Source organism: Trichechus manatus, unplaced genomic scaffold (genome assembly GCF_000243295.1).
Source record: "Trichechus manatus latirostris isolate Lorelei unplaced genomic scaffold, TriManLat1.0 scaffold00181, whole genome shotgun sequence".
Lineage (NCBI taxonomy): Eukaryota > Metazoa > Chordata > Mammalia > Sirenia > Trichechidae > Trichechus > Trichechus manatus.
In genome coordinates this window covers 3,522,047-3,545,654 of record NW_004444117.1, presented here as the reverse complement: position 1 = coordinate 3,545,654, position 23,608 = coordinate 3,522,047, and the positions used below count along the sequence as shown (strand labels likewise).

Here is a 23,608-nt window from a genome sequence, read left to right as displayed (position 1 = left end):
AAAAAAAAAAAAAACGAACCTGTTGCCATCAAGTTAATTCCGACTCATAGCAACCCTATAGGATTTCCAAGGAGCAGCCGGTGGATTCAAACTGCAAACATTTTGGTAAGCAACCAAGCTCTTAACCACTGCACCACCAGGGCTAAAATCATGGAATAATACCTTAACCACATTCACCACTAGAAGTTGTAAACCAAAAGGAAATACCACAGAAGCTGCTTTACTGAAGATTCCCTTCTGGGACGCTCTGGCAGCCAAGTGGCTGGTGGCTGAAATAGGGGGCACTAGGAGAAGAGACCTGAGTTAGGGCCCTTACCTGGGCCAACTGCAGGAATTCCTCACGACTTTCCCTTGTGGAAATTTTTGTCTTCTTGATGATGGTGTCACACCTTGTGCAGGTCATAGATTCTAAACTTAATCTGTAAGGTGTCCACCAGCAGAGAAAAAAAAACCACCCTTTTGAAAGTGCCTTAAATGGCACACAATGTAGAGTATATACAAAAGCCAGTGTTTTAAATGCCCACTAAAGTTGCAGAGGGAGCAGTGGTCATTCAGTGGTAGAATTCTTCCCTTCTAGGTGGGAGAGCCGAGTTTGACTCCCACCCAATGTACCTGAGGTTGCAGTCTGTCGGTGGAGGCTTCTGTGTTGCTTTGATGCTGAACAGGTTTCAATGAAGCTTACAGACTAGGAAGAAAGGCCTGGTGATCTGCTTCTGAAAATCAACCAGTGAAAACTCTATGGATCATAACGATCCAATCTGCAAATGATCATGGAGATGGCACAGGACTGGGCAACATTTTGTTCCATTGTTCATGCGGTCACCATAAGTCGGGGCCGACTTAACGGCAGCTAACAACAAGAAAGTTGCCGAACAACTGAGTTAGATGAAAAGGAAGAACAAAAAAAAATCTTTGGGCAGATCCTGGACATCTAAATGCTCCGGCATTAAAGATGAGCAGCAAATGAAGGCTGGGTGGAACTCTACAGTGCTCCTGCAAGCCCTTGGGGTTCACGCTACTGCTTAAAGTTTGAATCTCTGTAATCTAACCGTGTGGGTTATTCATGTGTGGGGATTCAGCAGCAGGTCCCATGAGTGTGGAGCTGGAATAGATTATCAGGTGGGTAACCCCATGAAAGGGAACTAGGATTCACATGCTAGCATGTTGGTGACACTCTCCTTGGTCCCTGCTCCAAGCCTTGAGAGTATTGTGGTCAAGAAGTTCATCCTGTGGGAGCGAAACATGACACTCTGCCCAGGGACAGGGCTAGATTCAGGAATCCCATCTCAGATGCTAGGAGGACATCCAGTCCCAGAGTGTTAAAGGTGATTGGTAACCTTATTCCCTCTTCCCCCTACAGGAGAGGCAGTCCGCTGCTCATTGGTGTGCGTAGTAAATATAAACTCTCCACAGAACAGATCCCAATATTATACAGGACATGTAAGTTTCTCGAATTGAAGGGCTTAGACACAGCTACTGATCAGTGTCTTGAGACTTATGATCTGGTACTTGTCAGCTCCCTTGGAGGCAAGGATGCATTCACAAGGAGGTGGGGACAGTGGGGACATATCTCTAGGTCTTAAAGGCTTTCATGAAATGGAGACTTGGCTCCTTTTTTTTGTTTTTAGAGATTGTTATTATGGATATTTTCAAACATACATAAAATTAGAGAGAATGGCATCTGGCTCTGTTGTATAACGGCAGCTGTGCCCTGATTTGGGGTGTTTATTTGATTTGTCTTTGTATTACTCTCACACTGTAGCAGTTTAAATGCTCTTGTGGTACTGTGCTATTTGGGGATGTTTTGTAGGATTTGGCTGACGTAGCCAAAGCTAAAAATTGCAACTCTCTCCCACACATATTCAAAGGGGAAATGGGCTCCTTGCTGCATGCTATTCAAACAAAAAAGTTTAATGAGATTTGGAATCCATTCCTTCATTCACTAGGCAATATTGAGAATGTGAAAAATATCTGTAAAACAAGGATGAAGAGACTGGACAGCTCCACCTGCCTCCACGCTGTGGGCGATAAAGCCGTGGAATTCTTCTTTGCTTCTGATGCAAGGTAACTAAGCCTTTTTTCCTAGGATTACTAAAGAATGACAGGCTCAGTACTACCATTGCTGACTTACCTCCTGTCTTAGTTACCTAGTGCTGCTATAACAGAAATACCTCAAATGTATGGCTTTAACAAACAGAAATTCATTCTCTCACAGTCTAGGAGACTAGAAGTCCAAATTCAGGGATCAGCTCCAGGGGAAGGCTTTCTCTCTCTGTCAGTTCTGGGGGAAGGTCCTGGTCATCAATCTTCCCCTGGTCTAGGAGCTTCACAGCGCAGGGACCCCAGGTCCAAATGATGCACTCTTCTTCTGGTGCTTCTTTCTTGGTGGTTGGAGTCCCTCTCTTCTCTGCTAGCTGTTCTCTTTTATGTCTCAGAAGAGATTGACTCAAGACACAACCTAATCCTGTAGATTGAGTGCTGCCTCATTAACATAACTGCCTCTAATCCTGCCTCATTAACGTCATAGAGGTTAGGATTTACAACACATAGGAAAATCACATCAGATGACAAAATAGTGGACAACCACACAATACTGGGAACCATGGCCTAGACAAGTCAACACACATTTTTAGGGGACACAATTTAATCCATAACACCACCTCATGGCTCAGCAAAGGCCAGGTTGAAGGTGGATTCCAGCCCTCTGGTGCCCTCCTCCAAGGATCCTTAGCCCTGAGCACCTGCGTAACTAGCCTCTGCAGCCTAGAACAAAAGGCAGAGGTTCCATCTGGTGGCCAAAGGCCAGTTTCACTGGCGGACACAATGTTTTAGCCTGCACAAAATAATGTAATTGCTCACCAACATTTTACGATTAGAAGATTTCGCATAAAAAGCCGGCTTTCTAGCTTCTCTGGGAAAACGAGCATAGCTGAGCATGCTAAGCTGTGCTTGCTTGGGCTTCAGTTGTCTGGGGCTGCGCAGTGACCACCCCCTTTAGATGAGTCCAGTGCTCTTCAGACCTTCAGAGTCCTTCCCCCACCCCACCCCACATTTGCCTGAGGTCTTATCATTTGTAAGAGACAGAGCCAAGATTCAGTTCTTTGTCCATTTGGTTCTAAAGTCTGTGTCTTCATCAATATACAAAATAATAATTTAGAAATTTGAGAAGACCAGGCAGAGTTTTGTTCTGATGTGCATAGGGTTGCTATGAGTTGGAACCAACTCAACGGCACCTAACAACAACAACACCCCCCCCCCAAAAAAAAAAAAACCGGTTGCTGTCAAGTTAATTCCAACTCATGGCAACTCCATGTGTGCGAAGTACAACTGTACTCCATAGAGTTTTCAAGGTTGTGACCTTTCAGAAACAGATTGCTAGGCCTTGCTTCCAACGAGCTGCTGAGTGGGTTTAACCGCCAACCTTTCAGTTAGCAGACAAGTGCTTAACTGTTTGCTCCACCCAGGGATCCCACTTCATGCCCACTTGAGTACAAAACAAAACTAAATACACACACACTCACACACTCACTTAGAAAAGACCAGAATACTTTCCTGCTATTTGAAATAGAAAACCACTGTGAACACCACTACTGCATACCTCGTTCATCCAAACTTCATTATTCCTCTTTCCGTTCTGTGGGTTTTCTCTTCCCCACCCAGTCTCTAATAGGGCCTTGCTGTGAAACAGGGAGGACACCTGGCTAGGTCTCCTGGGAAACAGAGAGTTGTACGAACCCAGAGCCCAGGCTGCAAGGCCTGTTTCAGCCCACAGCCAGCGTCGTACTTAATGCTGATAGGATAGGGCAGCGTTTCTCAAATGCTGGAGCCCCATTTTGATGAGATGCTAATATTATTTCAATGATTCTAAGATACACAAATTATTTGACAGATTTTATCATCTATAAATAGCAACTTATGATTGTAATTGGTTGCAGTTTTTATTTCTTAGAAATATATGAAATAATTGTGATCTTACAATCAATAGTACCTTATATTCTAAGAGATATGGTAGATGTTTCTTCAAAAAAAAAAGGGGGGTCAAATAATATCTGCTGGGATTTTAAGGGGGAAAATTGAACATGGCATGCTTCCCACTCCTTACCCACAAGTTCCAAGCCAAACTGAGAACTAGAGAGAGATCAAAATATTAGATTTATCAAAGGTAATCCTGGACCAAAGGACATGACTTGGACTCAATTGGCCAAGTTGGTTTCTTATTATTTCCTCCCAGCTCTGGAACAATCCACTTATCAGAAAGCAGACTCACTTACCCAGAATCAGTATCTCCCACCATTAGGCTCTCAGACCCGCCTGAGGTACAGGCAGGCTGATCCATAAAATAGAAGGGGCCAAGTATTCCCGGAAACCCAACATGGGAAACAGTGAACTAGAGGTACTTCCATACGGTGAGAGGGGGAAAGGGTACGTGCTGCCTACCCACTGCTTAACACTGTTTTCTGGGGGTGCTTGTCAGTGAAATAAAAGCAGAGAAGGAAATGAAAGGCAGGAATGCCTTAAACGAGATGAAATAACGATGTGGAGGCAAATTGATTATGTACTTTTAAAATCTAGCTGAACATACTGGATATTTGATGCTATTAAGGAGTAATTATTCATTTAGATGTGCTATTGGTATTATGGTATATTTAAAAAAGACTCCTTATCTTTTAGAGATATAGTCAAATGTTTGCAGAAGAAATGATATGATGTGTGGGACTGGTTTCAAGATAATTCTGGGGCGGGGAGGGAGTTGTGTAGATGGTGGAGCTATAGATGAAACAAGACTGATCTTAAATTGGTGATCATCGAGGCTGGATGATGGGTGCAGGGGAATTCATTCATTGTACTGGTCTCTCTACTTTTACAGAATTTTGGAATTTTGCATAATCAAAGTTTTAAAAATAAATATAATCAAACTATGCCATTAAATTCTAACTAGATACTGTGGCTTGCCAAAACTCTAGGTCTAGGGACTGCCCTCTCTTTGTTAAAAAGGGGGATTGGCAAGTATGCAGAGAGGTTTTCAAAACACCCAACCTCAACTTTCTTCTTTGAAATAATTAATCAGGATTTAAGAGACTTGGAAAGAGAACTTCTTTCTCACCTGTGAATCAATGATTTTGATGTGGTGACCCTAACCTTCCTAAAATGCCATCCCGCACCACTAGTATGGACCCCAAGACTTGGGAAAGAGTGAGTGGCTGCTGTTTTGTAGCTGTGAAGGGCAGGGCCCATGCATGACACCTGTGTTTTCCTTGCTCCAGTGCTATCATAGAACACACCAACCGGGTCATCTTCCTTGAGGACGATGACATTGCAGCAGTGGCTGATGGGAAACTCTCCATTCACCGGATCAAGCGTTCAGCTACTGATGACCCATCTCGAGCCATCCAGACCTTACAGATGGAATTGCAGCAAATCATGAAAGGCAGGTATCCTCCGAGGTCCTGTGGACAGAATCCCCAGGGAGCAGAGGCTCTGTAGTGGAGCTCCTAGAGACACTGCCCTGCCCTGGGTGGGCACCACCTTTTCTGCCCACCATGACTGCCAGGGTAGGGTTCAGGTGGTCTGTGCTCACACAGCTGAGGGGGCATGGGAGTCTCACCAGAGACCTCCAGGAGGAGCACCCGTCTATACCCAGGCTCCAGGAACCCCCTGCCTCGACCTGACCCCATCAACCGCCTCCCTGTGCTTACTCCCTAGGACACGTTCCCATGCCCCTCAGTGTCCTCTCTGGTTCTGGACCACTTTCTCCCTGTGACGGGTGCCTATCTCCCTGTACCCACTTTTTTCAGGCAGATCCCTCCCTTCCTTAAACTGTGAGGTCCCTGGGTGGTGCAAAACACTTTGCACTTGACTGCAAACCTAAAGGTTGGTGGTTCTAACCCACCCAGCATTAGAAGAAAGGCCTGGCAATTTGCTTCTGTAACAATTGAAAAAAAAAAACAAACCCATTGCCGTCAAGTCGGTTTCGACTCATAGCAACCCTATAGGACAGAGTTGAACTGCCCCATAGGGCTTCCAAGACCGTAAATCGTTACAGAAGCAGACTGCCACATCTTTCTCCCACAGAGCAGAGTAGTGGGTTTGAACCACCAACCCTTTGGTTAGCAGCCAAGCATTCTAACCACTGCATCACCAGGGCACCTTCTGTAAAGATTACAGCCATGGGTTGCCAGGAGTTGGGATTGACTCAACAGCAACAGATTCTTAACCTGCAGGGTCCTGTTATGTAAACTGGGGGTAGTAATTAGGTCTTCATGAGTATCAGGCGGGACAATACCTGGGACCACAATTTGTGGGCTTTACATGGGTTACTATTGTGACTATATAATGATTTCTCATCTTAATTAAAATTTAAATGACAGCCAATTGCTCTGGAGTCGATTCTGACTCATGGCAACCCCACGTGTTTCAGAGTAGAACTGTGCTCCATAGGGATTAAAATTTACACAGTGGAAATATAACTCAAAACTGGCCCATCTGGCCTATATTTCTTTCACCAGGTAACTTCAGTGCATTTATGCAGAAGGAGATCTTCGAACAGCCAGAATCCGTGTTCAATACCATGAGAGGCCGGGTGAATTTTGAGACCAACACAGGTAATTCCAATACTCCGCTGGGAGCCCCTGTCTAGCGTGCCCTGTAAGGATGAATGTGTTCAGCGTGTAGACAATTGGCACTGATGCCCTGCCGTATGCCCTGCAGTGCTCCTGGGCGGCTTGAAGGACCACTTAAAGGAGATTCGACGGTGCCGACGGCTCATTGTGATTGGCTGTGGAACCAGTTATCATGCCGCAGTGGCAGTAAGTGCAAAATGCTGGACCCAGTACAGTGCAGGAGAGTTAGAAGAGGTCTAGGATAAAAACCTGGTCTTAAATTTTTATCCTGCGTTTGGCCTTCCACATCTGGCAAAGCCCTTGCCCCCATGCCCATGACCCACCATGGAGCGCTTTGTCCTGCAGTGTGGCCTGTGAGTGACTGAAGTTCCCTCACCACCCAGACAGGGGGCGCCATTTTACAAAGCTGTTTCCAGAAGCCCAACTGCCCTGTTCCCCCTAGGGTCTGTGACTGACTTTAGTCCCCATTCTTATTGGCTTCAGACACGGCAGGTTTTGGAGGAACTGACCGAGCTCCCAGTGATGGTTGAACTTGCTAGTGACTTTCTGGACAGGAACACACCTGTTTTCAGGGATGACGTTTGCTTTTTCATAAGCCAGTCAGGTAAGGGATCTGGGCAGCCTGGCCAGGTTTGCCTTAGTTCGTATCAGGACTCTCTCCTCTCTGTAACACTCCATATACTCTTCCTGCCTTCGTCCTACTAAGTCCTCTGGAAACTACTATGTGCCACACACTTTCTCATGCATCGGGTTGTCGTTTAACCCTGACAGCCAGCAGTTATTGTCACCTTTGTGCAGGGAGAGCAAGTGACTGCCTAGCCCATGCAGCCATGACAGAAAGAACTGGGATCAGTCAGGCTCAAAGTCCAATGTCTTGCCGCCTGCCCGGCGGTTTCTCCCTCCTTCTCCTAAGTCCAAGACTTCAGAGACGACTCGCCAAGGTGCTCATAAATGTTTGCTGGATTTAATTTCATGAAGGAAAAAAATCTCCTTCCAAATTCGGCCAGGTTGAGAGTCAAGTGTGGTGTAGGTTGCTGCTCTGCAGTGGATGCTTTTGGTCCAGTCTGGCCCCTCCAGCACTGAGGGTGGGAGCTAGGTGCAGTGGCCACACAGACCAGCAGGGGGAGGAGTGGAGGATACTTCCCTGAGGTGAGCCAGCCCACCTGGACTTGGGTGTGTTGCTCCACCTGGACTGGGCAGTGGGCCAGGAGGTGATCCATGGCTGTGTGCTTAGAGCCTGAAAGAGCTCTAGGAGGATTTTTAAAGTGTTTTCATTATGGAGCACTCCAAACCTTTATAAAAATAGAGAGATTCATATAACGAACCCCCTCATGCCTGTCTCAATTATAATTGCTTCAGCAATTATAACTCATAGCCAGTCTTGTATCATCCATACCCCTATCAACCGCTTGCCTGCACTGGATCATTTTGAAGGCAGATCCAGACATCATGTTATTTCATTCATAAATTCTTCAGAACGTTTCTCTAAATGATAAAACCAAAGGAGGGGGGAACCCTCATGGCCACCCCATGTGTATCCGAGTAAAACTGCTCCATAGCGTTTCCAATGGCTGATTTTTCAGGAATAGATTGCCAGACCTTTCTTCCAATGCACCTCGAGGTGGGCTTGAACTGCCAACCTTTCAATTAGCAACCAAATGTGTTAACCTTTTGCACCACCTAGGGACTCCTCTCTAAATAATGACTCTTAAAAAGAAAATAACTATGATATCATTATCACACCTAAAAAATGAGCAGTAATGTCCTAAAAAATCTGTTGGAATTTTTAATACTGCCTCCATTTTTAACTGTTAACACTATCACCATTCTGATGACAAAGATAAATGAAAATAGATACAGCCATTGTCTGTCTGGCCGCCTTATACCGAGGTGCTACATGTGGAATTATGATCCCATCAGAGCCTAAAAGTATTTCATGAATTGGTGGGAGCCACGAACAGAGGTGGATTTAATGTGAAAATAAGGCACTGGTAGCTCCTGAGTGTCTACATGGAAGTTGGCTTAAGGTTTTATTTTGTTCAGCCCTTCACATGAGATTTTAAAAAATGAACTGTCAGTATCCAAAAAAATTGGAGAGAGGGACTGATGAAGATAAAGACTTCCTCCTCCCTGCCTCCATGCCTACCCCACCACTGGCACTGAGGGAAGGCCACATGACAATCCAGTGCCCTAGACGCAGAAGTCTGAAAAGGACAGAACTGGACCCTCACGTGGCACACAGTCGCACCAGCCTCCACTGCGAGAGATCTGGAATGGGCACAGCCAGAAGCAATGGCCTTGTGGACAGAACAGCCTCCAGTGATTCACATGCTGATTTGAATGATTTTGATTTTCTAGTTTGGCTTGTGTTTAATTTGCACACTTGTTTTAGTTTGAGTTCTTCAGAACTTGCAAACATAGGGAGTTTGTGCTCGCTTATGCTTGAACCTATTTAAGTAGCTATTAAGTTCCTATTTAAGTCCTTATTTAAGTCCCTGGGTGGTACAGATAGTTAACTCGCTGGGCTGCTAACTAAAAGGTTGGAGGTTAGAGTCCACACAGAGGTACCTAGAAAGAAAGCCCTGGTGATCTACCTCCAAAAACTCAGCCACTGAAAACCCTATGGAGCACAGTTCTATTCTGACACACATGGGGTTGCCATGAGTCAGAGTCAATTGGACAGCAACTGGCTTATCATAAAAATAATTTGATCCATATTGGGAGGCTGCAAGAAGTGCTTTTTAAAAAATCTATTTGAGAAATACCATTTTGAAGGCATTCTTGCTTTTAAATGCTAAATCTCAGCACATTCTGAATAAGGCAGCTTCAAGTCATGGAAATGGTGCTGTGAGGCAGGCCCACCTGGGTTCACGCTGACTCTTCACCCCCCAGCTGCCGAGCCCTGAGCGAGGCATTGATTTCCCATCTCTGAGCCTTTCATCCCCAAGGGGAAGTGGGGGTCGGTGGCCCCGAACAGGGTTGTCATGAGAGTTAAATGAAACAGTGAATGAGAAAGTGCTTGGCACATAAAGAATAATTAAACCTTCCATCTAAGAATCAACTGTCGATCATGCATTTTCCTTTCTGAACGCACACTGGCTGTGTCTGGGCAAATGGAGTGCTGTGTAAGAGCCAGGAGGAAATGAGCAGGGGCAGGGGTTAGGCTGGCAGAGTGACTGCATTTGTGAGCACACCAATGAAAGGGCCTCTGTGTGGCAGGCGAGACTGCAGACACCCTCCTGGCGCTACGCTACTGTAAGGAACGCCGGGCCCTGACCGTGGGCGTCACCAACACCGTGGGCAGCTCCATCTCCCGGGAGACCGACTGTGGTGTCCACATCAATGCAGGCCCAGAGATCGGCGTTGCCAGCACCAAGGTAGAAGGAGTCGTGTGCAGGAGGAGGGTCAGCAGGGTTGGAGGCTGGAGATGTGGTGAGGGGGCCCTTTTACCTGCCCTCCTCACCTGTGGTCAAGACGATGTGGTCACTCATGTCCCCCTCTGTTCACGTCACCTCCCTTTTGTCCACAGGCTTATACCAGTCAGTTCATCTCTCTGGTGATGTTTGGTTTGATGATGTCTGAAGACCGAATTTCATTACAAAACAGAAGACAAGAGATCATCCATGGCCTGAGATCTTTACCCGGTATGTCTAAGAGCTAAACCTGCCTTATTTTCATTCATTTATTTGTTTATTTTTTTCCCATACAAACATTTATACATACATTTTGTTATGTGACTCTAATTGCTCTCCCCATACCATGATAGCACACTCCTCCTTTCCCCCTGATTCCCCATGTCCATTCAACCAGCTCCTAACCCTCTCTGCCTTCCCATCTCACCTCTGGACAGAAGCTGCCTGTTTAGTCTCTTGTATCTACTTGAGCTAAGAGGCACACTCCTCACGAGTATCACTTTATGTCCCACAGTCCAGTCCAATCCCTGTCTGAAGAGTTGGCCTCCAACCTGTTTTAGTTCTGGGCTGATAGAGAATCCAGGGGCCTGCTTTCCAGGGTTCCTCCAGTCTTAGTCAGACTATTAAGTCTGGTCTTCTTACTAGAATTTGAGTTCTGCACCCCACCTTTCTCCTGCTCTATCCAGGACTCTCTGTTGTGTTCCCTGTCAGGGTGGTCATTGGTGGTAGCTGGGCACCATCTAGTTCTTCTCGCCTCAGGCTGATGAAGTCTCTGTAAAACCTGCCTTATTTTCAAATCCAGTGGACTATTCCTGGCCTCTGTCTTCCTTGACTCTTGCCTGTAACCAATGCTGTTAATCGCTCCCTCCTCCTTCAAACTTCCTAAAAAAAAACAGTTGCCGTGAAGTTGACTCAGATTCATGGCACCCCCATGTGTGTCAGAGTAGAACCGTGCTCTATAGGGTTTTCAATGCTTGATTTTTCAGAAGTAGATCACCAGGCCTTTCTTCTGAGGTGCCTCTCGGTGGACTCATACCTCCTGCCTTTTGGTTAGCAGCTGAGCATGTTAACAATCTGCACCACCAGGGACTCTTCAAACTTCCTACTTACCATAAAATCCCTCCAGCAGCTGCCACTGGGCCAAGATTAACATCCACACTCCTCACCAGGCCCTGCACATTGGTCCCGATTCCTCTGTCCTCATCATGCTCCCAGTCTCTCCTTGGGCTACTGTCACTGACCTTCTGGTCTTCAACAGCGCCAAGCTCTTTCCCACAGCAGGCCTTTGCCCTGGCTATTTCCTCTGGTGAAACCCTCCTCCTCCAGCGCCATACACGCTGACTATTCCTCATCACCCAGGCCTCAGCTTAGATGTCACCTCCTGGGATCCTTCCCTGGCCATCCTAACTAACAGAAGCCCCAGCCCAGTACTCTCCAGAACATCAGCCTATTTATTTCTTCATAGTACATACCATGGTCTGAGTTACCTGTTCGCCTATTCACTGGCTTGTGTCCCCCATCTAACATCCGCTCAGTGAGCTCACAACCCCATCTGTCGGAGTCACTGCTGGGTGCCTGGTGTCTAGCACAGGGCAGGCATAGAGTAGGTACTCAGTAAATACCAAGAGGGAGAAAATGGCCCAGGGTCAGTTCCTGTCCCAGGCTGCTCCCTTACAGTCCCATCAATCTTTCCTCTTCTGCTGGGTGTTCCCATCTGTTGTAGTTGATCAGATACAATGTCTGTCCACTAAATAGTGAACTCCTTGTGGACAGGACAATGTCCTCATTCATTTATTCATTCATACATTCATTTACCACACATGTATTAAAGACCAGGGCCCTGTACGCTATCCTGGGACTCCCAAAATAAGCAGTGGTCACTTGCACTCTGGGAAGGAGAGAGGTGTCTTGAGTTTTCTGTGCGCAGCCCTGACAGTGTGACATGAAACAGAACAGGATAGAGATGGGCTGGGCACGGGGTCCTCCCTGAGAGCAGGGGCAAACCCAGAGAAGGCAGTGGGGAAAAGCCCAGGAATGTCTAAAGATGCTCAATTCAGAGCCTAGGGGTCTGGCTGTGGCAGAGAAAACATATTAAAAATGTATTAAAGAGAAAAACATTGTTACTTTAAGCCAAGTAATGATGTTGTTGTTGTTAGGTGCCGACAAGTTGACTTACAGCAACTCATGTGACAGAATAGAACTGCCCCATAGGGTTTTCTAGGCTGTAATCTTTACGGGAGCAGATCACCAGGTCTTTTCTCCCGCAGAGCCACTGGGTGGGTTCGAACTGCAAGCTTTTCCCCCATGGAGCCACTGGGTGGGTTCGAACCTCTAGCCTTTTGGTTAGCAGCCAAGAGCTTAACCATTGTGCCATGCCACCAGGGCCCCTTAGCCGGGTTAATAGCCATGAAAAAAAAAAAAAAAAAACTTTGTTCTGATATCTAAGTCAATGGGTCAACAGTTCTCAAGATGTGGTTGACAGACCCTTCCAGTGAAAACTATTTTCGTAGCAATATGTGAATAAATGATTTTTTTTTCCTTTTTCACTGTGTTGACATTTGCAAAAGCAATGGTGGTAGAAACTGGCAGCTTCGCACAAAGCAGGCAGTGGCCCCATGCTGTTCTAGCAGTCATTGTATTCTTCAGCATCACACACGAAATCTCACTTAAGAGTGGCCTTGATGATGCAGTGAAAATTATTCATCTTGTTAAATTGCAACACTTTTTAATAGTCTGTGTGACAAACTTGGAAGTGTACCTAAAGCACTTCTGCTGCACCCTGAAGTACGATGGCTCTTTCAAGGAAGAGCATGCTGGTGATGGACTGCTCGAGTAGCAAGCTAACTGGGTTTCTGGCAGACATTTTCTCAAACATGAGCAAAGTTAGACCATGACTTCAAGAAAAGCAGCTGACACTATTTGTTGCCAATGATGAAATTTGAGCTTTCAAGTGAAGCTTAAAATTTTGATAACGTATATCTGGTACCATGAACTTGACCACATCTCAACACTTAAAGACTCCCTGATGAGATCAGGGTGATTTTAACAAATGTGATTTAAAAAAATATATTTTATGATGAAATATGACAATGTTTAGAAGATTTGCACTGAATTCAGTGAACCAGTATTTTCCAAATGACCAATGAGTCATAATGTTACAAAATCATATACATGTAAAAGATCCATTTAAAGTTCACAGCACGTAAAACCAAACCAAACCCATTGTCTTCGAGTCAATTCCGACTCATAGTGACCCAATGGAAAAGAATAGAACTGCCCCACAGGGTTTCCAAGGAGCAGCTAGTGGATTCGAACTGCTGTCCTTCTGGTTAGCAGCCAAGCTCTTAACCACTGCACTGCCAGGGCTCCAAAGTGCATAGCACACCACCAGTAAATTTTAATGCAATGAAGTGGAAGAAGTTCAGATACGATTTCAGATTCCACATTTGCAATGACCTTTCAAGAAACTGCCACTTTTCGAGTTTGTTATAGTTCTAAAGAAGAACATTCACAATTACTTGAAAGCATTATTTAAACTCTCCTCTTTTTCCAACTACAAATCTATATGAGACCAGATTTTCTTCATACCCTTCAACCAAAAGAACATATCACAACAGGCTTGAATCCAGAAGCAGATATGCAAACTCAACATCTTTTATTAAGTCAGACATTAAAAAGATTTGCAAAAATGAAAAATGATGCCATTCTTCTCACTCATTTTTTTTGGGAAAATATTGTAATGTAATGGATTTATTATTGTTATTTTAAAGTGAATTAATAAATATGTATTTTTTTAATTTCTCAATATTATTTTCTAATATGGTAAATATTGGTAGATATAAACCAAAAAAAACCCAAACCCACTTTCGTCTAGTTAATTCTGACTCATAGCAACCCTATAGGACAGAACAGAACTGCCCCATAGGGTCTCCAAGGCTGTAATCTTTACGGAAGCAGACTGCCACATTCTTCCTCCTCAGAGCAGCTGGTGGGTTCAAACCACCAACCTTTGGGTTAGCAGCAAGCACTTAACTACTGCGCCACCCACACAAAGGCTCGTAGGGATGCTCAGTAATTTTTAAAAGTGTAAACGAGACTTGAGACTAAAATGTTTGAGATCCACTGGACCAAGTTCCACTGGCTTCATCCTGAGATGCAGCATGTGACAATGAAGAGAGCAGGTAATTTGGAGTGTCACCTCTGTGGCTTGCTGGCTGGTAATTTAACCTCCCTGAGCCCTTGTTGCCTTACCTGTAAAATGGAGCTAGAAATAATACTTCTCTGCCTACCTTGCAGGTGCTCAGGAAAGTACTAACACAACTTTGACTCACTAACCCAACAAAATCCTATCCAGGAACCCAAGTTATTTCCCCATAGTCTAAGTTTAAAACTCTTAAACTAATGAAAGGAAGCAAAGTTTACTGAGTGAGGTGGGTTCCAAAAAGGTGTTTTTTGCACTATAAGTTTTCCTTATAAATATATTTTTTTAATTGGAATGGCTGGCTCTTCCCCCCTCCTGTGTGCATTCTTTAGAGCTGATCAAGGAAGTGCTGTCGCTGGACGAGAAGATCCATGACCTGGCCCTGGAGCTCTACACACAGAGGTCGCTTCTGGTGATGGGACGAGGCTATAACTATGCCACATGCCTGGAAGGGGCCCTGGTAAGTGCCCTTTGGCCCAACACTCTACCTCCACCGCCCCTGTGCAGCCTCCGGCTAGCTAGGAAGCAGGGCAGGGCATTGGGGTTGGGGAGGTGAGGGCCTGCAGATCCCTTGCCCACCAGGGTCAGCCTGCATTGACCAGCTCTTGGCCATGTGGTTCTATCCCTGGGGACACAGAGCTGGGTGAGGCAGGTGCCTACCCACAGGGAGCTCCCAATCTTCTGGGGAAAAGGGGCAGGAGCACTGTTGGGTGAACTCCTCGAGGTATCAGTCCTGTGCAAGACTCCATCTGGGATGGCTCATTCACACCTCATGGCCATCTGCTTAGAGATTGGCAGTTATTCTTCACATTTTAGCCAGGAGAACACCGAGCCTCAGAAAGGTGAAATAATTTGCTTAAGATTACATAGAGGAAGTGATTGGGCTGAGATTTAAACTCAGGTCCATGTGGCCTCCGCCCTTGATTTTTTTCACGACTCTCAGCAGCCTGCGTGGGAGGGTTTCGGCAGACCAGAATTGTGGGCTGGGGTCTCTGCAGAGTTTCCCTGTCCTCCTCAAACTTCTGAGAGGAACTTGAGTCCTTCAGGAATGAGCGTTGGTGGCCCTGCACTTAAAAATTGTTGACTGTTTTGCCCCCCGTGGCAATAAAAGTAGCCCTGGTGATACAGTGGTTAAGAGCTTGGCTGTTGGCGGTTCGAACCCACCAGTGCTCCTTGAGAGAAAGATGTGGCAGTCTGGTTTGTAAGATTACAGCCTTGGAAACCCTATGGGGCAGTTTTACTCTGTCCTATAGGGTCGCTATGAGTCGGAATCAACTCGGTGTCAATGGTTTGGTTTCTGTTTTTGTTTTTTTTTTGTTTTTTTTGTCACAATAAAGATTCACACCAGTGTAAGAGAAAGCTGATGGAGCAGGGAAAGGTGCCAGGACCACGAGGCTACTGAGGGGGCAAGCAGAGTGCATCAGGGGCCTGAAGTCTAGTGCTCGCTTCTTACTCACTCTCAGCTTGCTGTTATGGGTCAAGATGCTCAGCCAAGGTAAAAAGGAGGCCGAGTTATAGATGAGGCAGCTTTCGGTACCAAGACAAGGCACTATCCATTATCCAGCTAGGCTTCCCCCCTCCCTGTGGAAGAATGTGGCAGTTCCTTCCCCACCACCCCAGTCCAAAGAGAGCGCTGGTTGCATGCTGTTTACCAAGACACATTTAGAGATTATTACACGTGGCCAAGGTGCAACCCTAAGTTACCTGAACCTTACTAAGCTTCAGCTTCACACCTGTAAGATGGAGGTTCTGATTCCTGCCAAAGGAAGCAAGGGGCTGGCACCCTGGGCATGTTCCTTACTCTGACAGCCCTGCTGGCTAGAGGGCTGAGCGCACTGGCTAGCTGTGTGAGAGAGATGCGGATTCAGCTGTGCCTCCAGCTTCATCTTTGGGGAAAGAAAGAAACATTTATGGAGCTGCTGGCACAAATCAATGGTCCTCTGTGGCCCCCTTAGCCTGTGGCGTCTAGGGAGGAGCCACACTCCTTACTGCATCTCCCTGGTGCATGATGCCAGTGGAGCCTTCTAGGAAAGTTGAGAAATGTTTTCTTCAACACACTTACCAGTTAAATGACATGAGTTTCATGGCAGCTGCATATAAATGGAGCTATCTAAACAAATTCAAAAAGCAGCCTAATGTGTGATAATTGCTTGGAGCAACGCTTTTCGAAGCTATTAATTGTCTACAGTTGAGGGGAATGATTAATCAAATGATTGAATGAGCTAGACCTATACAGAATGCAATTCAGTCATTATCATTTATAACCATGGATAGGCCATGTGGCTGGCTGCAGAGGGAGGAAGGCAGAGGGGGAAGAGGGGAAACTAGATTAACCTCGACTTGCACCTCCAAGGGGAGACGGGCCTGAGCACAGAGGCTGTGTGCTGGCTTTGTGTGCCCAGGGCAGTAGCCACCCTTTCCCTCACCCTGACCTTGCCAGGTGCCCTCGGTCCATCCACCTGCCTTGCGGCCAGCCCTCGGCTCCCAGCGTTCCAGAGCAATCCTCCACTCTGGTGGATCTGTTCCCACCCCCTCATCTACCTAGTGTGACACTGACGCCACCTTTTGTTTCCCAGAAAATTAAAGAGATCACCTACATGCACTCCGAAGGTATCCTGGCTGGGGAGCTGAAGCATGGGCCCCTGGCGCTGATTGACAAGCAGATGCCCGTCATCATGGTCATCATGAAGGACCCTTGCTTTGCCAAGTGCCAGAATGCCCTGCAGCAAGTCACGGCCCGCCAGGTGAGTGCTCTCAGTGGGGCGAGGCCTCGTCTCTCTTCTACACATGCACACCTCACCCAATGTCTGCCAGCCCCCCGTGCTCTCTCCTAGGCCCCTTGATGAGAAGGGCACACATTTGAAAGGGGACCTGCCAGCCCGTGGCCACACCAGCCACAGCTCCTTAGTGAGGCCCAGTCTGCCCTGAGCTGCACTGGGTCCTCGGTGAGCAGATGTAAGGTACTCCTGGTAGAGAGCCCAGGGAGCAGGGTTTTCCCCAGGGCCATCTGAGGTAGGAGGCAGAGCCCCCACAGAGCCACCTTGGGAGGGCTCATGACATTACCAGTAAACCAGTTGCTACTGAGTCGACTCTGACTCATGGCTACCTTGTGTGTGTCAGAGTAGAACTGTGCTCCGTAGGGTTTTCGATGGCTGATTTTTCAGAAAGAGATAACCGACCTTTCTTCCGAGGCTCCTCTGGGTGAACCTGAACTACCAACCTCTCAGTTAGTAGCTGAGCACATTAACTGTTTGTATCACCCAGGGACTCCCATAACCTTACAGAGAGAAGAAATCCAATAACATACTCAGTGCCCCCACACCTGCCTCACCATGGTAGCCAGAGAGATGTTATAAAGCACAATCACAGGAATGCAAAGAGAAACTTACACACCAATGTAAATTGCAGTATTATTCACTACATCCAAAAGGTGGAAACAAACCAAGTGTCCATTACTGGATAAATAAAATGTGGTATAACCATACAGTGGAATATTACTGAGCCATAAAGAGAAATGAAGTCCTGATACATGCTATGACATGGATGAACCATGAAAATATGTATATGAAATAGGCAAATGTATATTTAGTGGTTACCAGGGGCAGGAAGGAGGGGAGAAAGGAGTCATTGCACTGAGTTTCTATTAATGGTGGTGGAATAATTTGGAACTGGATAGCGGTGTTGTTACATAACATAATGAACGTAACCAATGTCACTGAATTGTACCTGTAAAAATTGTTGAATTGGCAATGTTTTGTTATATATTTTTACCACAATAAAACAAAGTGCACACACACAGTCATGTCATCTCCCTATTTAAAACCCTCCAGTGGCTTCTCAAACTCTTCAAAACAAAAAACCCATTGCCGTCTAGTCAGTTCTGACTCATAGAGACCCTACAGGACAGGATAGAACTGCCCCATAGGGTTTTCAAGGAGCGGCTGGTGGATTCGAACTGCCGACCTTTTGGTTAGCAGCCGAGCTCTTAACTCCTGTGCCACCAGGGCTCCTCAAACTCTACAGTGACCCACGAAAAACAAAACAAAAGAAGAAAAACAGTTGCCATGGAGTCAGTTCTGACTCATGGTACTTCATGTGTGCAAAGTAGAATCACACTCCATAGTAAACCACAAGCCCTGCAGTATCTGCCCCTTCCACCTGCCTCACCAAGATCCAGCCATCCAGCCTTCTTTCTGTTTTTCACATGCGCCAACCAAGCTCACTCCTGCCTTGGAGCCTTTGCGCTGGCTGTTCCCTCTGCCTGGAATGCACTTCCCACAGATCTTCAGAAAGTTGGCTCCTCATCACTGAGGTCTCAATTCAAATGTCTCCCTTTTAGAGAGGCTTTCCCAGACCTCACCAATCTCTCCCAGTCATAGACTCCTGTTTTAGTGCCTTCATAGCATTTCTCTGAAATTCATTTTTACTTACTGGTTTGCTGATTTGTGCTTTTGCTTTCCACCACTAGACCAGGGGCCCCAGTACAGCAAGGAGTGAGTCTGCATGGCCCTTTGCAAGGCACGTTGTAGCCTCTCAATAAACGGGCAGTGAATGAATGTAGCAGGATGGCGATCCCCTTATCAGGGAAGGGGGGAACCCAAAACCAAACCAAACCAATTGCTGTCAAGTCAATTCTGACTCATAGTGACCCTATAGGACAGAGTAGAACTGCCCCATAGGGTTTCCAAGGAGTGGTTGGTAGATTTGAACTACCGACCTTTCAGTTAGTAGCTAAACTGTTAACCACTGTGCCACCAGGGCTCCTAGGGGAGGGAGGAAGCTCACCAAAAAGCAGCAAATGATGAACAAGCTGACACTTTGTCCTTTACATGAAACTTGCACATCACCTCACTCATAATTCCAGCAAAACAGACTATTATTTGTAATGACATTGATTTCAGACACAACACTATGTGTGATGACTGCTTCTTTCAGAGACAAGCTACATTTTGTGATTATATTTTTCTGCCTTAGGGTCGCCCAATTATCCTATGTTCCAAGGATGACACTGAAAGTTCCAAGTTTGCATATAAGACCATCGAGCTGCCCCACACCGTGGACTGCCTCCAGGGTATCCTGAGCGTGATTCCGCTACAGCTCCTCTCCTTCCACCTGGCTGTTCTCCGTGGATATGATGTACGTTTAAAAAACGCACCTACTGAGCAAAAAGGATAAATAGAATCCTGTCTTGGTTTGCTAGTGCTGCATAACAAAAAATACCTCAAGTGGGTGGCTTTAAAGAACAGAAATTTATTTGCTCACAGTTCAGGAGGCTTGAAGTCCAAATGCAGGATATGGCTCTAGGAGAAGGTCCTTCTTTTTCTATTTCAGCTTCTAGTAGCTGCCAACAGTCCCTGGAGTTCCTAGACTTAGAGATGCAGCTGCCATGTGTGTCTTCATATGATGTCTTCCCGCTGCATGCAGCTCAGTATCTATTCTTTTTTAATAACTCAAAAGTGATTAGATTTAGGACCCACCCTACTCGAGTATGACCTAATTAACATAACAAAGAAAAATCTATTTCCAAACAGGATCATATCCATTGGTATAGGGGCCAGGACTTCAATACCTATTTTTGAAGGGAGGGATACAACTCAATTCGTAACAAACCCCAAAATTCCTTTTTGTTCTTTAAGTACTTATTTGGTGTAAATATTCTAGGAGACATAATTTCAGTCAAAATAACTTTCTTTTTAAAAGTAACGTGTACTCCCAGAAAAAAAGTTGGAAACTATGAAATGTATAGAGAAGACAATATTATTAAACTGTAACCTCATCAAGCAGAAGCAATGTTATTAGCAAATTTAATATTTTATTCCAGCCTTTATCCTTATGCAATGTTTTTTAACATTTTCAAGATTATATCAAGGATAAAATTTTTTATCCTGTTTTTGCTATTATGTATTTTCTCACATCTTTAAAAACTTGTAAGCAATATGTAATCATTGTGTAATATTCCATCACATTCTTATAATATGAATTTTCTAAATAATTACTTAGCCATTCTTCTATTATTTACCAAAAACAAAACAAACACACTGTTGTTGAGTCAGTTCTGACTCATAGCGACCCCATAGGGTTTCCAAGGCTATAAATCTCCACAGAAGCAAAGTGCTACATCTTTCTCCTGCGGAGCCACTGGTGGTTTCAAACCGCCAACCTTTCGGTTAGCAGTTGATTGCCTTTACCACTGTGCCACCAGGGCTCCTTTCTATTATTTAAGCTGTTTCCAATTTTTTTTTTCATAAAGAACACTGCTGTGAACATCTTTGTACATACGTCTTTGTCCCATATTTAAGATCGTCCTTAGTCTAGAAAATGATTCAACATTTTGAGAATCTTAAACCATATTATTGCCAAATTATTTTCCAGAAAAGAAACAATTTAGGATCTCAATGGCAAGTATATAAGAACACACTATTCATTGCACAAAGAAATGGAAGTTTCATGGCAATTTTATTCTGAGAAGCTTTTAAAAATGTATAACAATACAAAGAATAATATAGCAATCACCTGATGATGTACATATCATCCAGTCCAGAATTGATGTTTGCTGACATTTTGTCATATTTGTTTCCTCTTTTTTAAAAAATTTATTGTGATTTAAAAAAATGGCAACAGAATTACCATTTTAACAATTTCCGTGTGTACAATTCAGTGATGCTAATTACATTCACCATGTTATGCAATCACCACTATCTACCTCCAGAAGTTTTTCATCACCCCAAACAAACCAAACAGCACCCCTTAAGCAATAACTCTCTGCTTTTCCTTTCCCCCAACCCCCAGTAACCACTAATAAACTTTGGCCTCTACACATTTGCCTATTCTAGATATTTCATATAAGTGGGATTATACAATATTTATCCTTTTCTGTCAACTTATTTCACTCAGCATAATGTTTTCAAGGTTCATCTGTGTGGTAGCATGTATCAGGACTTCATTCTCTTTGTGGCTGAATAATATTCTATTGAATGTATGTACCACATTTTGTTTCTACATTCATCTGTTGATGGACACGTCGGTTGCTTTGTTTCACCTTTTCTTAACATACAAACAAAATACAACATTCCAGATAAAGTGGAAACCCACTTTCTCAATTATTCCCAGTCACATTTCCTTCCCAACCCCTCCCTAAAGTTATAGGTCTCATGGATTTAATGAGTTTCCTTCCAAGAAAAGTGAATTTTTTCTGGCACAATTTGCGCTAGGTGTTTTTAAAAGCATGAATCATATTCTTTTAATAGTTCTAACACAGCATGACACAGATCAGGTCCATGGTAAGTGCTTATTAAATGACCTAAACATTACACAGGCGAGTGAAGCTTCCTGAGTCAGGAACGTGCCTCCAAGACACAGGTCTCAAGGTGCTCATGGTAGGAGGTGACCAGGGACATCTCTCTCCTTGTTATCAAGTGCTCTGATAATAGTCTTTAAGACAGAGCCGGTTGCTGAGATCTGTGGGGCTCTGAGAGCTGCTTTCTTTCATTTTAGGTTGACTTCCCCAGAAACCTGGCCAAGTCTGTGACCGTGGAATGAGAACGAGAGAATGAAGAGACCATCGCCACGTTTAGTCTGAGTCAAGACCTGTACCAACGGCAAGGGCGCCAATGGGAAGAGAAGGAGGCATTCTGCGTGTTCCGAGTATGATATCCCAGTAGAGCTTGAAGCTTCGACGTGCCTTGTACCCAAGTGCTTTTGCTACAGCAGATAACTGTTTCTCTGTGTCCTGAAGTTGCCAGAGGAGAAGGGAATCATTGTTTGTTTACACATGGGGTTCAGAGCGGATTTTTTTCCACTACTGTGCAATAGAGATTCAGCTCTCTTCAGAGTAACTGTGAACCTTTTTTTTAACCAACACTAGTTTTGAAAGGCAAAATATTTATAAGGACAATTGTATAGCTTTTAAGTTAATTTTTTAGAATATGGCTGTCTGTAGTCATAGAAACGCCCAGACTGTGCGTCCCAGCCACACAGTGCTCCATCTCTGGGCTCGCCCCTGGCAGTGACATTCATCTCAGATTCAAGCACAAGGCATTGACTCTCTGGACTCCTGTCTCCTTTCCCATCCTCTCTCAGCTGCTCTTGAACCCCAATTCCTGATATCACCGAAACCTCTCCAGCCCTCTTTCTATGTCTCCTCTAAGTCTTGTTGAAATCTCTACTTGCGTCATCATTTTCTTCTCTTCTATGGCCAAAGCCCCTCCAACTCTCCAACTTCTGCTTAATCTGATCATGGTTCTTTTTAAGCCAAAGCAGCATTTTGGTCCCTCCTCCTGCCCATAGTAAAACAGCGTTAACTATACCGTGAAAGAGAATAATTTCAAGTGGGCTACCTTGGTTTCTATTTAAAAGCGTGCACAATCAGAGTACTATGCAATTTAAAGACAATAAAGACAGTACAATTCTTTTTCGTCTTGTGTGTTTGAATTTTGTTAACCTCATTCTTTTTTGCATACTTGGGTTTTGAGGACTTTGCAGGAGCTCAGCAGTGTGTGGGGGGAGCAGCCACTGGCACTTGTCAACACATGTAACATTCATGCTTCGACCTTTTGGCTAGCAGCTAAATGCTTAACCACTGCACCACCAGGGCTCCTTCATGCTTCTAGTGAGTTAAAATAACAAGGGATGTTTGAAAGGATACAACAACACATAGGTGACTTGGGACTCTCAGTTGAGGGATCATTGTACAAGCTGTTGAGGGGGCTTGAGCCATGTGATCCTGCTTAAGATGGTTGCCCAGAGCCTAATGGCATCACAGAGGGGAAACTTTTAGTCTCAAATTTGTATGTTTTTTTTTCAATGAGCCTCTTACAGTTACCAGTTTTATGAATACAATTGGGCTGGAAGAGAGAAAGCCAGAGACAGAGTTCTGAAGGCTTGTGAGATCAGAATTCAGGCTCACTAATGAGGAGCCCTGGTGGCGCAGTGGTTAAGTGCTCTGCTACTCACCGGAAGGTTGGCAGTTTGAACCCAACAGCCACCCTGTGGGAGAAAGGTGTAGCAGTCTGCTAAAGATGTGGCAGTCTGCTTCAGTGAAGATTACAGACTTGGAAACCTTATGGGGCAGTTGTACTCTGGCTGATAGGGTCACTGTAAGTCAGACTCGACTCAACGGCAACCAGTTTGGTTTTTGGTTTATTGTGCAAATAGGAATCCCTGGGTGGAGCAAACGGTTAAGCGCTCAAACCCACCCAGAGGCACCGTGGAAGACAGGGTGGTGATCTACTTCTGAAAGGTCATAGCCTTGAAAACCCTATGGAGCAGTTACACTCTGCACACATGGGATTGCCATTGCCATGAGTAGGAATCGACTCGACAGCAACCAATAACAACAATATTGTGCAGACGGTTAATGCGCTTGACTGCTAGCT

General features: G+C 45.1%; 1 protein-coding gene across 1 annotated transcript in view; it reads left to right on the top strand.

Moving 5' to 3' along the window:
* GFPT2 (glutamine-fructose-6-phosphate transaminase 2) overlaps positions 1-22,646 on the top strand; it is a 31,477-nt gene extending 8,831 nt beyond the window's left edge. The window contains exons 7-18 of the mRNA XM_004387164.2: positions 1,361-1,440; positions 1,947-2,064; positions 5,265-5,428; positions 6,507-6,602; positions 6,709-6,806; positions 7,104-7,224; positions 9,840-9,997; positions 10,150-10,264; positions 14,567-14,694; positions 16,811-16,978; positions 19,209-19,370; positions 21,729-22,646. Of these exons, the coding sequence (XP_004387221.1) occupies positions 1,361-1,440; positions 1,947-2,064; positions 5,265-5,428; positions 6,507-6,602; positions 6,709-6,806; positions 7,104-7,224; positions 9,840-9,997; positions 10,150-10,264; positions 14,567-14,694; positions 16,811-16,978; positions 19,209-19,370; positions 21,729-21,773 (1,453 nt within the window). The 3' untranslated portion in view covers positions 21,774-22,646. The remainder of the gene's footprint in view (positions 1-1,360; positions 1,441-1,946; positions 2,065-5,264; positions 5,429-6,506; positions 6,603-6,708; positions 6,807-7,103; positions 7,225-9,839; positions 9,998-10,149; positions 10,265-14,566; positions 14,695-16,810; positions 16,979-19,208; positions 19,371-21,728) is intronic.
* The last annotated feature ends 962 nt before the right edge of the window (positions 22,647-23,608 follow it).